This window comes from Natator depressus, chromosome 14 (genome assembly GCF_965152275.1).
Source record: "Natator depressus isolate rNatDep1 chromosome 14, rNatDep2.hap1, whole genome shotgun sequence".
Lineage (NCBI taxonomy): Eukaryota > Metazoa > Chordata > Testudines > Cheloniidae > Natator > Natator depressus.
Window position 1 is genome coordinate 42,574,367 of NC_134247.1, and position 14,229 is coordinate 42,588,595.

At 52.5% G+C, this 14,229-nt stretch overlaps 1 protein-coding gene across 1 annotated transcript in view; it reads left to right on the plus strand.

Moving 5' to 3' along the window:
- Window positions 1-14,229, plus strand: part of LOC141998056 (uncharacterized) — an 80,056-nt gene that overhangs the window by 47,630 nt on the left and 18,197 nt on the right. Inside the window, exon 5 of the mRNA XM_074970693.1 lies at window positions 5,484-6,264. Coding sequence (XP_074826794.1) covers window positions 5,484-6,264 — 781 coding nt within the window. The remainder of the gene's footprint in view (window positions 1-5,483; window positions 6,265-14,229) is intronic.

The window sequence follows — 14,229 nt, forward strand, 5'->3', positions numbered from 1 at the left end:
TAAATGTCGGTCACTAAGCTGCCTCCCTGTTTCCCTGCCGCACAGCAAAGTTCAAGACAATCCGAATACCCATGCAGATTTTAGAGTGATTAGAAGAGTTCCACCTTTAAGCAGAAAGCAGGTCCTAAACTGAACTCCCCATCACTGTAACAAACAGCTGACACGCAGGCCTGTCTTATCAGCCCTCACCCACCTTCCACATGGAGACCCTGGTTGGTTTCAAAGTCCTTCCAACCCTTCCCCCTTTTTACATTCTCAATTCTTTGCTTGCTAGGCTTCTTTAACCCCGGGTATGCAATTTTCACAAGAAAGGGTGGTATTTTTACAGACTCATTTACCAGCCTAGGGATTTGCACTAATTATCCCCCAGTGGTTTTAGTTTCTGATAGGTCATTGATGCTTATCTGGCTTCCCTCCATAAGTCACTGCATTGCGTGTCCTATTTCAAGAAGGATGTGAATCCCTTCCCCATCCCCAGGTGGTAACAATGCAAGGGGAGAGGGGGAACATAAGAATGGCCATACTGGGTCAGACCAATGATCTATCTAGCCCAGGATCCTGTCTTCCAACAATGGCCAATGCCAGGTGCCCTAGGGGAATGAACAGAAAAGGTAATCATCAAGTGATCCATGCCCTGTCTCCCATTCTCAGCTTCTGGCTAATAGCCATTGATGGACCTAACCTCCATGAACTTATCTAGTTCTTTTTTGAACCCTGTTATAGTCTTGGCCTTCACAACATCCTCTGGCAAGGAGTTCCATGGGTTGACCGTGCGTCGTGTGAAGAAATACTTCCTTTTGTTTGTTTTAAACCTGCTGCCTATTCATTTCATTGGGTGACCCCTCGTTCTTGGGTTATGTGAAGGAGTAAATAACGCTTCCTTATTTACTTTCTCCACACCTGTCATGATTTTATAGACCTCTATCATATTGCCCCTTAGTTGTCTCTTTTCCAAGCTGAGAAGTCCCAGTCCTATTCATCTCTCCTCATACGGAAGCTGTTCCATACCCCTGATCAGTATTGTTGCCCTTTTCTGAAACTTTTCCAATTCCAATATATCTTTTTTGAGATGGGGCGACCACATCTGCCCGCAGTATTCAAGACGTGGGCGTACCATGGATTTATACGGAGGCTATATGATACCAACTCATGCCCATGCATCCTCACTAGCTGTCACAGCGCGGGCTATGGAGAGAGGAGGCCATATGGTTCTGACAGCCTCTCTTTCAGTGGGAGGGTCACCGAACTCCCGGGTGACAGGGGAGCTGCCAGAACAACCGGGAGGGTTTTAAACTAACCAGTAAGTGGGGAGGGGGATACCAGGGCAATCATGGTACCAGTACCCAAGCTTGTAAACCAGCCTCAAGTCATCATAGGTGCGACAAATCCAAGTGCAAAGAGTCCTATAAGTAACACTTTTAAAAAAATATTTTCTATAGTCTAATGCGAGGAGCCGAGGTGATAAATAAGAGGAAGTGGAGATGCTCATGTATGAGAGGAAATATGATATGAATGGTATTCCCAGTTCTCTGCAGGCTCCACTTCCTGTATCAGCCTGTGGCTAGCAGGTGTGTGATAAACGGGAGGGCCCCTGCCCTCCGCCATCAGCTGGGAGGGACAAGGAGCTCTCTCTTTCTCCCCACCCTGAAGCCTCCTGGCTGCTCTGAGCAGGGTGGGGGTGGGATTCTGCTACTCTGTGACCCCCCAGCAGGGGTGAAAGTAAGTCGAGTGACTTACCGGTACTCTGGGGCCAGCTCTGGCCCCCGGAAGGAGCGGGGCCTAGGGCGGAAGGGGCGGGGTTGAGGGGGTCAGAGCCACCCCCAGCCCACCCTGTAAGGTAAGTGCCCCCCCCACTGGGGTAGCAGCAGCAGCCCGGGGCTCCGGGGGCTATTTAAAGGGCCCGGGGCTCCCCTCTTCTACCGCCCTGGCCCTTTAAATAGCCGCCCTATTAAATAGCCCTTTAAATAGCCCTGGGGAAGCGGCGGGGCTCCAGCGGCTATTTCAAGGACTGGGGCGGCAGAGGCAGCTGGAGCCACGGCCCTTTAAATAGCCCCTGGAGCCCCCGCTGCCCCAGGGCTCCGGGGGCTATTTAAAGGGCCCGCAGCTCCCCTGCTTCTACTGCCGCGGTCCTTTAAATAGCCGCCGGAGCCCTGGAGTAGTGGCGACGGGGCTCCAGGAGCTATTTAAAGGGCCCGAGCGGTAGAAGCAGGGGAGCCCCAGACCCTTTAAATAGCTGCCGGAGCCCTGCGGCCGCTACCCCAGGGCTCCAGCAGCGGGGCTCTGGAGGCAATTTAAAGGGCCTGGGGCTCCAGCCACTGCTGGGAGCCCCAGACCCTTTAAATTGCCCCCGGGGAAGCCGGGCTGCCCCAGTACGGTGCACCAGCTCTTGCCGGTACACCGTACCGGGGCATACTGGCTTACTTTCACCTCTGCCCCCCAGAGCTTCCGTTTTATTGGTCCCCCACCCCTGCGACTAGTGGGATTGTGGCTGGGGAAGCAGGTGCTGAGTGGGGGTCTCTTGCTGTTTCAGGGGCCGGTGACCTTCGAGGAGGTGGCTGTGTATTTCACCCAGGGGCAGGGGGCTCTGCTGGACCCCGCTCAGAGAGCCCTCTACAGGGACGTCATGCAGGAGAACTACGAGACGGTGACCTTGCTGGGTAAGGGGTTCTTGTCGCCTCAGTTATTGGAAGCTGAGGGAGTTGGGATGTGGCAATTTCAGCTTCTTCTCAGGGTCTTCCCTGGTCACTTCAATTTCAGGGGCATGGGCCTGATAATCCTCAGATCCAGGGTGAGAGACTCAGATCTCCACACCCCTTCCCACAGAATGGAGGAGTCCGAAACCCATTATGATGCTCATTATCCCCGTCCCCTCCAGATCTCAAGGTGTCAGAAGAACGGTCCTGACCCGCCTGTCTCAATTCTCATTCACACACAGAATCCCACTTCTCCTCCCTTCCCGGGATTAGCTCCATCCCTGGGCAGGGCTCTGGGCTCTTGGGGTTTAGAAATAGGCCCAAGGGAAGAGGCGGGCGAGGGGAGGGTGTCAGTGGAGAGGCAGAGTGAGGGTGGGGCCTCAGGGAGGGGGGCAAAGTAGGGGCGGGGCTTCAAGGCAGAGCATGCCCTGGGAAAACCAAAAGTCAGCACCTATGGGTGCCTAAGTGATCACTCGTTAGCCTCCAGCACAAGTGTATCTTGAGTGCAAAGGGTGGTTATCTGAAGTCACTGTCTTCCTGTGTACCTCCAGCCAAGCCTTTCTTGAATTAACCCCATGTAGTCTTGCAGCCACCACCCTTACATCTGTCAGAAAAAGAGAACATATAATATTCATAATTTACTACAGAGTGGCTCCAAATCTGTCAAAGGCACATCTCCCCCCTTCCCATCCCAAGGGGGCTCAGTGACCACTATCAGGGGCGCCAGAACAGAGGTGGCCAGGGGGCTATGCCCTCCCTCTTTTTACCAGCCATAAGGGCGAGCGATGGGAGGGAGGGGGTGAAGAGGAGAAGCAGGAGGTGGGGTCTTGGGGGAAGAGGCTGCGTGGGGGCTCAGGCAGAAGCAGGCAATGCGAGGGCAGGGGCTCGGGGGAATGGGTGGTGCGAAGGGGAGGGCTTGGAGAGAAGGGGTGGGGTGGGGCAGGGTCTCAGGGGAAGGGACGGGGCCTCAGGGGGAAGGAACAGCTCGGGGGCGGGGCCATGGGTCAGGCATTGGTGCCCCCCACTTTTAGGAACCTTGCGCTGCTCCTAACCATGGTCCCATCCGTTCAGATTCCATGTCCCCCGAGCCCAGCGCGGGGCCAGGTTAAGATCAAGGAATCTTCTTTGTGACAAACACTCTCCCAATGCCTGACACGCCCTGATCTGGTCTGATTTCATCCTCCGCCCCGAGCAGGATTCCCCTTCCCCCAACCTGGCCTGATCACCCGGCTGGAACGAGGGGAAGAGCCGTGGGTCCCGGATCTCCAGGGCTTTGAGGAAAGGGGGGGAATTATGAGAGGTGCCCGAACAGCTGGGGAGTCAATCAAACTGACAGAGAAGGCATCAGAGCATGAGGCAAAAAGCAGAGACTCCCACAAACATGTTGTGAATGAACCCTCCCAGTTCTGCCTCATCTCACCCACGTCAGGGCTGTGGCCAGCAGGGGTCATAGGACGGGAAGGGACCTGCGCTCAAGGCAGGACTAAGTATTATCTGGACCATCCCTGGCAGCGGTTTGTCCAACCTGCTCTTAAAAATCTCCCATGATGGAGATTCCACAACCTCCCTAGGCAATTTTATTCCAGTGCTTAACCGCCCTGACAGGAAGTTTTCCCTAATGTCCAACCTAAACCGCCCTTGCTGCAATTTAAGCCCATTGTTCCTCATCCTATCCTCAGAGTTTAAGGAGAACAGTGTTTCTCCCTCCTCCTTGTAACAACTTTTTATGCACTTGAAAACTGGTAGCATGTCCCCTCTCAGTCTGCTCTTCTCCAGACTAAACAAACCCATTTTTTTTCAATCTTTCCTCATAGGTCATGTTTTCTAGACCTTTCATCATTTTTGTTGCTTTTCTCTGGACTTTCACCAATTTGTCCACATCTTTCCTGAAATGTGGTACCCAGAACTGGACACAGTACTCCAGTTGAGGCTGTATCAGCATGGAGTAGAGCGGAAGAATGACTTCTCGTGTCTTGCTTACAGCACGCCTGCTAATACATCCCAGAACGATGTTTGTGTTTTTGCAACAGGGTTACACTGTTAACTCATATTTAGCTTGTGATCCTCTGACCCCCAGATCCCTTTCCACAGTATTCCTTCCTAGGCAGTCATCAGTGTGACCTAATCAGTTGTATCATCATGGTGGATGTCACGTATGGCTTCCCACCCACCCACCCTGGCTGATAGATGTAGGACCTCACCCCCCTACTCTGTGATCGACCACAACAGGGTTATTTTTCCTCATCTTTCAAGAGTGGTGGCTTTTCTTCTTCTACTACTACTTTCTCTCTGTCTTTCACACACATCATCCCCTCTATGCTTGGATGATGTGGAGATGTAACCCAGTTGTAATGGATCACGGCGCTCCTGGCGCCCACTTCAGAGAAGGAACAATTACAGATGGTTCAGTAAATTATACCTTTCTCAATTTTCCCCAATACTTATTGTGTTGTGTTTCCCCTCTTCACTCTTCCTTGTTCTTTTCTTTCACCCAAGCATGGGGAATGATTCATGTCTGAATTCTTTCTCTTTATTCCAGCAGGTGATGGGATGGAAAATGACAAAAAGGAGGAGAATCTACAGCGGGAAGGTCCTGAGCAAGTGGCATCTCAGGGGACCTTGTCGGAAAGATCCAAGGGGAATTTTCCCCAGAGTTGCGAGCAGGGAAAAATCTGGGGGAAACAGCACAAGTCAAAGAAGCGGCTGGGCAACCAACCGAGGAAAAGAGTGGGTAAGACCCTTAATTGTGAGGAAGGCTGTAAAAGCCTCAAGGAAACCTCAGCCCAGAAGAGAATCCACGCAGAAGAGAGAAAAAACACATGCACTGAGTGCGGGAAAACCTTCAATCGGAGCTCAAACCTGATTTCTCATCGGAGAACCCACACAGGAGAGAAACCCTATAAATGCACGGAGTGTGGGAAGAGCTTCAGTCAAACTTCCAATCTTATTTCTCATCGGAGAATCCACACGGGAGAGAGACCCTATAAGTGTATTGAGTGCGGGAAAAGCTTCAATCAGAGCTCCAACCTTATTACGCATCAAAGACTCCACACGGGAGACCGACCCTACAAATGCCCCGACTGTGGGGAAAACTTCAATCAGAGCTCAGATCTTATTACTCACCAGAGACTGCACACGGGAGAGAGGCCCTACATGTGCACGGACTGTGGGAAAAGTTTCATTTGCCGCTCAAACCTCATTTCGCATCAGAGAATCCACACGAGAGAGAGACCCTATAAATGCTTAGACTGCGGGGAAAGTTTTGACTGGAGCTCACAGCTTATTAAACATCAGATATTCCATACGGGAGAGAAACCGTACAAATGCTTGGACTGTGGCAAAAGTTTCAGTGACAGCTCCACCCTTATTTCGCACCGGAGGATCCACACGGGGGAGAGACCCTATAAATGCCTTGACTGTGGGAAAAGCTTCCATCAGAACTCAACCCTTATTAGGCACAGAAGAACCCACACTGGAGAAAAACCCTATAAATGCCTCGACTGTGGGAAACGTTTCAATCAGAGCTCAAACCTTACTACGCATCAGAGACTTCACATGGCCCAGAAACCTTGAATGTGGGAGCAGCTCAGGGTGACCAGATGTCCCAATTTTATAGGTGCCTATTAACCCCCCACCTTTGTCCCGATTTTTCACACTTGCTGTCTAGAGGAGCTATAACTATCTGACTGTGCCAGCCATCGGCAAATCCATACAGGGAAGATGCCTCTTAAATGTCCTTAGCGTGGAAAATCCTTCAGACAGAGTTAACGGGCTTGTCTACACTGCAGAGCCTTGGCTGGGTATATCTCTGCTGGCAAAGTCTCTTAGTGGAGACACAGCTTAAGCCAACAGAAGGCGATCTGCTGAAATGGCTAAACCACCTCCTGGAAGGACATTTGCTAAGCCCACAGAAGCACTAGCTGCATCTACACTGGGATTTTTTTCCGGGATAGCTATGTTGTCTAGGGGGTGTATGATTTTTTTCACACTCCTCGCCAACATAGGTCCATCAATGGCTATTAGCCAGGATGGGCAGAGATGCTGTCCCTAGCCTCTGTTTGCCAGAAGCTGGGAATGGGCGACAGGGGATAGATCACTTGACGATTACCTGTTCCGTTCATTCCCTCTGGGGCACCTGGCCCTGGCCACTATCGGAAGACAGGATACTGGGCTAGATGGACCTTTGCTCTGACCCAGTATGTTCTTATGTTCATAGCTATGCCAGCAAACTTTGTAGCATAGACTTTAACTGATATCAGACTTCAGAGATTCCACACAGTGGGGATTCTACCAGTGCCAAACCAGTGTCCTAATTCCCACATGCGTCTGTGGCATTTGGCTCCCAAGCATCCAGCTGCCCATCGCTGGGGTGAGGACACAGCAGCGGCCAAACCTGAGCTGATCGGTGACCTTCTGGCTCTGCCAGGTCTAAGCAAACCCTAGGCAGAGGAGGAGAAGCCCCCATCAGCCCCTCCTCCCTGCTGCAGCCCTGGCTGCTGAGCTGATGGGCCACAGGTGGGGGAAGGGAGAGAGAGAAACTCCTCCAGACACTCCCCCTGCCTGGCTGAAGTTCCCCCCTCTCCCTTCCCTTCCCAGATGGGATCCCCCTGCCATGGAGATGAGGAGAAGGACACTTGGGCCAGGCCCCACCTTCACTCTACACACCTGTCCCCACCCCCCATCTTCCACCAGCCCCTGGGCTGGGCTCCCCCACTTGCCTATATAAGAACAGCCAGACTGGGTCAGACCAAAGATCCATCTAGCCCAGTGTCCTGTCTTCCGACAGTGGCCAATGCCAGGTGCCCCCGAGGGAATGAACAGCACAGGCACTCATCAAGTGATCCATCCCTTGCCACCCATTCCCACTCCACTACCTGGAGCTGTTCCCTGCAAGGGACGTGTCCCTGACAGCTGACAATGTGTCCACTCCCCTCTACCAGTCCCCCAGGGCGTTGGGTTCTGGGGAATGAAATATTAGGGGACCCAGAAACTGGGAGACTGAAGGTTTGGTGCTTGTGTAGATGGGAACCAGATGGGGCTCTCGGCTGGCACTAGCTAGTATTTGGGATAATGGAGTAAGAGGGGAGGGAAGGGATGGGCTTAGCGAGATTCTGCTCCCTGTTGTTCACCCCTTCTGCCCCTTTGATCTGCCCCCTCCACATTCAGTCATTGACAGGGACTGATTTCCATACAGCCCTTGAAAGAGGCCTAGAAAAGGCTAGAGGTGTAGGAATCACACCTCAACCCTCAGCATCAGCCTCTGAGGCTAGGAAATATGGTCTGGGTTCAGCTGGGGTTAGCTAACATGTTTCCCTCTGATCTGGGTCAGACGTCAGCCAGTGTTCCTGACCGACTCTGAGCATCTGAGGATTACAGTGGAGGAGAAGCTGGATATGAGTCAGCAGTGTGCCCTTGTTGCCAAGAAGGCTACTGGCATATTGGGCTGCATTAGTAGGAGCGTTGCCAGCAGATCGAGGGAAGTGATTATTCCCCTCTATTCGGCACTGGTGAGGCCACATCTGGAGTATTGCATCCAGTTTTGGACCCCCAATACAGAAAGAAATGTGGACAAATTGGAGAGAGTCCAGTGGAGGGCAATGAAAATGGTTAGGGGGCTGGGGCACGTGACATATGAGGAGAGGCTGAGGGAACTGGGCTTATTTAGTCTGCAGAAGAGAAGAGTAAGGGGGGATTTGATAGCAGCCTTCAACTACCTGAAGGGGGGTTCCAAAGAGGATGGAGCTCAGCTGTTCTCAGTGGTGGCAGATGACAGAATAAGGAGCAATAGTCTTAAGTTTCAGTGGGGGAGGTCTAGGTTGGATATTAGAAAACACTAGTTCACTAGGAGGGTGGTGAAGCACTGGAATGGGTTACCTAGGGAGGTGGTGGAATCTCCATCCTTAGAGGTTTTAAAGGCCTGGCTTGACAAAGCCCTGGCTGGGATGATTTTAGTTGGTGTTGGTCCTGCTTTGAGCAGGGGGTTGGACTAGATGACCTCCTGAGGTCTCTTCCAACCTTGATCTTCTATGATTCTATGATCTCATTTATAGCAGCACCTCCTTTAGAGACGTGGTGGTTACAGGCACCAAGTTCCCCCTTGTTGGGACAGATTTTGTCATTCCAAGCAAGTCTCACCTTGCTCTGGCTCGTACTGAGGAGCATTTATATTTCTACCTTTTGTATTTTATGAAGCAGAAATGAATAGATGCTAAAATAGCTGGAGCCGGGACAGAAAAATGCATTGACTCAGCCTGTGAGTTACTGGAGGGTGATGGGAGGAGTCAGAGAAATTCCCTCCATCACTATGTTGATCCCCGACCCCCTACCCCACATTAGCTCACGGATTGTATATCCTCCCCACATTCCACCCTTCCACCTCCCAAAGTGTCGGCTCTCCATGCACTTTGATTTCTTTGATCCTAAATCAGACTCGTGAGGGCTAGAGAGGAAAGTGTCACAGACCTGGAAGAGGAATGCAATTGAATCTCAGAGACGGTGTGATCCTTCCGAATTGAAATCCCGGTTTCCATCTGTTGGCAAAGTGGCTTCTGCTTCAGGGCTTTTTTCCTTGCAAAATTCAGATTATTTGGGGGATTATTTGCAAGTTTGGGGGATTTTTTTGTTTGTTTTCCTTTCACTATGATGGTGCTAAAATTTTGTAAATAATACAACTAATGAGGCACAAAGTGAAGTAGATGTAGCCAATTTAAAAAGGAACACGGGCAAATCTGGTCTCCTGAATTTGAGTCAGAGGCAACATACGCCTGGATATCAATGGATGTGAACTTGAAATTGGATTTTCAGCTCTTGTACTTTTGGGTTTCTCTCTTTCCTGAAGATGTTTGGATCACATACTTGGATATTAGTTTGGCTTGGTGGGATGTACAGTGGATTTATTGGATACCTGCCTCTGACAACTGAGTATTTGCCAGAATAGTCCTTTCTCATTTGCTTTTTTACTGTTTCCCCACCCTTCGCCAGGTGACTTTAATGTTGTTTGAACAATGAACATTATAAATAAGTATCGACATACATGCTGATGGGTGACTGTGAGGGTCGCAGTTCAAGAGACAGCAAGTGATATGGAGAAGGAAGCTATGGATGGATCCCTGCAGCAACATGAGATCCAGTCAGGGTGGGAGAGGGTGGGAGGCGGAAGACAGGGGGAACGGTAAGGTTTCCTCTGGAGAGCCAGACCGCTGAGTCTGAGAACTGTTAACTCACTGCACTTAGGCCAGAGAGACACAGGAAATGCCATCTGAGCAGCAGGTGAAGCCATCCCTGAATCCTACAGGGCAACGAATGATGCTTCAAGTTGAATGATGAGGGGGCATCTAATTCCTCAGAGGACAAGGCTGTGCGGAGCTGAGAAGGAAGCAGGGGATGTCAGTAGGTCTGACTAGCCTTGAAGACAGGTCTGCCTCCATCTCTGAGGCCAGAGAGAGACAAGCAACCTGACAGCCCACCTGGTCACCCCTTCCCGTCTAGGGGGGAGACTGTCTCTGCCCCACCCATCAGGTGCATCCCCAGGGAGATAAAAGCCTCGGCTGGGACTGGAGATGCCGACACTGCTGTCAGTTTACCCCGTTCTCTGGCTCCCGTGAAACCACATTCCCTGGGTTTCCTGTTCTCGGCGCATTTGTGACTAGATCCCAGCGTCTCTCCCGGAGCCTCTGCACTTTTCTGCCCGCTGTAAAATGTTGGCTCCGTTGCTGAGGCCTGCAGGAGCTGGAAGCGGCACTGTCCTGGGCTGGGCTGGGGTTGAAATGCACCACGCTGAGCTGGGCGTTGGGTGGAGGGGCAGTGGGGGGGGCTTTTTATTTCTTGCTTTGAAATTATAAAGTAGAATTTTAGTTTCTCAAACTCCCAGTGTCCTTAGTCTGGAATTATGAGTAGAAATGGCCTTGAATAGGTTCAGAGGCTGTCAAGGAAGCCTCTCTGAGCTGGTGCTTGTGTGTGTGTCCTAAGATGGTGTGTGCGTATACACTTTATTAGGCCTGATCCTCATGCCACAATTTGTTCCCTGTTCCTTTACGGCCTACGAAATACAGGCACGGGTGGCGCGTGAACCACTTGTTCCAGGAGCCTAGCCCCAGCCCCGCCCCTTCCGCCTGAGGCCCCGCCCCTTCCACCACCCTTCCCCGCCAGGGCCCCAGACCCTACACCGTGGCCAGAGGAGCCCTGCCCCAGCTGCCCTGAGTCCCGGCCTGCTGGCTGGCTGGCCCCATGGGGGGAGAGCAGGGAGCCCAGGAGGGGGCCATGGGGCAGAGCATGGGCAGGGCCACGGCTGGCTGTTTGGGGAGTCTTTGCATCCCCTGGCCTGTGATACCTGCCACCCATGAATACGTGTCACATTTCATTTAAGAACATGATTATTTGTCTTACAGCCACACCTCCAGATCCCACCCAAGACCAGTGCCCTGTTGTGCTCGATGCTGTACATGCATGTCATGAGAGACATGAAGGAGCTGCCTATGAGAACTGAAACCCCCCTCAGAAAGGTGGTGTCCCTACCCTCTGATTGCTAGAAGCTGGGAATGAGCAACAGGGAAAGGATCTCTTGATGATTCCCTGTTCTGTTTGTTCCCTCTGGGGCACCTGGCACTGGCCACTGTCAGACACAGGACACTGGGCTAGATGGACCTTTGGTCTGACCCAGTGTGGCCGTTCTTATGAGACACCGGCAACTTCAGAGGCTGTTAACTTTTGCACTTCAAGTAGGGATTCAACTTCTCGATGTGTGAAAAACACAGTGGAAATGTACTATGAAAATGTATGTTTTTACCATGGGGTAACTAACATGCTTTAGCTGTCCCACTGCAAAAACAACGTGCAGACAAGGTAACTTAGTCCGGAAGTACGCTACAGGGTTAGGGCTACGCAAGCTGCCTTGAGCCAACCTCGCTGGGGAAGTATCCTACCTTCAATTTGGCTCTAGGGTTGCCAACTTTCTTATCGCACAAAACCGAACACCCTAGCCCCGCCCCTTCCCTGAGGCCCCACCCCCTGCTCACTACATTCCCCCTCCCTCAGTGGCTTACTCTCCCCCACCCTCATTTGCTTTCACTGGGCTGGGGTTTGGGGCAGGGGGTTGGGGTGTGGGAGGGGATGAGGGCTCTAACTGGGGGCCAGAAATGAGGGGTTTAGGGTACGGGAGGGGGCTCTGGGCTGGGACGCGGGGGTGAGGACTCTGTCTGGGGGTGCAGGCTCTGAGGAGGGGCTGGGGATGAGGGGTTTGGGGTGCAGGATAGGGGCTCTGTGTTTTGGAGGGGCTCAGGGCTGGGTCAGGGGGTTGGGGCACGAGGTTGGGCCGTGGTCTTACCTCGGGCAGCTGCTGGTCAGCAGCACAGTGGGGAGGCTAAGGCAGGCTCCCTGCCTGTCCTGACTCTGTGCTGCACCCCGGAAGTGGCCAGCAGGTCCGCCTCCTAGGCAGAGATGCGCAGGTGGCTCTGCATGCTGCTCTTGCCCGCAGGCTCCGCCCCCGCAGCTCCCATTGGCCGCGGTTCTATTGGGTGGGGGGCAAGGGCCAGCAGGGCTCAGGCCAGCTCTGCACAGCAGGGTCCAGGGAGGGAGTGCTACCTCCAGCCCCTGACTCACCTCATCAGGCCACCCACCTGCCTGGGGCTGTGTGCTGGTGGCTACTCACCGAGGGCTCTTCTGGGCCTGGAGCTGCCTGGGCAGCTCTGACTGGCTGCCTGAGCAATCAAAGGAGGCTGGGAGCTGAGGAGCAGATGCAGCCCCACACACCAGCAGCAGATGGGCGAATGCCACGGCTGCCCACTCCATGGCACCACCAGCCAGAGGAGCAGCTGCCCCTCACTGCCTGCCTCTGTCTTCCTGCCTGGGTCTGGCCAGATGGTAGGGCCTGAGGGAGAAGAGGAGGAGTGGGGAGCTGCCCCCAAGACTACCCCACTCTGGTATGGTACTGCAGTTTGGGGGTCAACACCCTTGTGCCCCTTCAACTCTGCCTATGGGCTCAAGGTCCAAAACTGTACTGAACGTTATAGAAATGGAAACAGTATTGTTCTAGCCGTGTAGGTCCCAGGATATTAGAGAGACAAGAGACAATATATTTTATTGAACCAACTTCTGTTCGAGTTATGGCTTATTACAACCATCTCTAAACCACTAAGCCCCCTTTTTGTCCTCAGATTACAGAGGTGTTAATGGGACACTTCAGCTTGAATGGTCCCTTACCAAGAGCGACAGAAGTTCCCTGAAAGTGGGGGGTACCACCGGTGCCCAAACCAGAGCCCGCACCCTGCATCCAAACTCCCTCCCAAAGCCAGCACCCTGCACCCAAACTCCCTTCCAGAGCCTGCACCCAAACGCCCTCCCAGAGCCTGCACCCTGCACCCAAACTCCCTCCCAGAGCCTGCACCCCACACCCAAACTCCCTCCCAAAGCCTGCACCCAAATGCCCTCCCAGAGCCCGCACTCCGCACCCAAACTCCCTCCCAGAGCCTACACCCAAACTCCCTCCCAAAGCCCACACCCTGCACCCATACGCCCTCCCAGAGCCCACACCCCCTCCTGCACCCAAACTCCCTGCCCCAGCCTGGTGAAAGTGAGTAAGGGTGGGGGAGAGCAAGTGACGGAGGGAGGGGGGATGGAGTGAGCGGGATCGGGGCCTCAGAGAAGGGGTGGGACAGAGGCGAGGCTTCGGGGAAGGGTGCAGGGCAAGGGCTGCGTGAGGCGCTTGGGGGTTCCCAAAATTTTTAAAATCAAAATGGGGTCCTCAGGCGGCACAAATTTGAGCACTGCTGCTCTAGTGAATATCTGGGAGCCAAGTTCTACACACATGTGGTGACATGAAAAAGCACGAGGATGTTGGATGGAGAAGCGAACAAGAGTGGACAAAGACAATCCCTACTGGTCGATCAAAAGAAACTGAAGAAATTTTGACACCAACACAGGAAATCAGTCAGCCTTGAAGTCGTATGATGCCAAAGAAAGAGAGAAAGAAAGAACATTTAGAATGAAAAACTAGTGTCTGAATATAAACAGGAAGCATTAGACTAGAAACTCTGTGATTTGTCATTGCTCAAGCAACTATTCACATGTTCAGTGATTTACTATTAAAAATATAAATTAACTAAAACAAGGACATCTGTCTGCACAATGTTAACGAAGGTAAATAACGAAGTGCTAAGGGTAATAAGAACGGCCGTACTGGGTCAGACCAATGGCCCGTCTTCTGACAGTGGCCAAAAAGAGCATTTTAAAAAGTAAATAATTTAAAGGAGCGAAACTCCATTTGCAGTGAGTTCCCGGGAAAAGGCCATTCAGCCAAGGAAATCAGAACAACAGCAAAGACAAATGTGCGAATTGCTATGGGGCTTTACTAGGGTGACCAGAGAGCACATGTAAAAAATCGGAACAGGGCAAGGGGTGTAATAGGAGCCTATAAAAGACAAAGCCCCAAATCTTGGGACTGTCCCTATAAAATCGGGACATCTGGTCACCTTAGGCCAGTGGTTCTCAAACGAGGGCCGCCGCTTGTGCAGGGAAAGCCCCTGGAGGGCCGGGGCGGTTT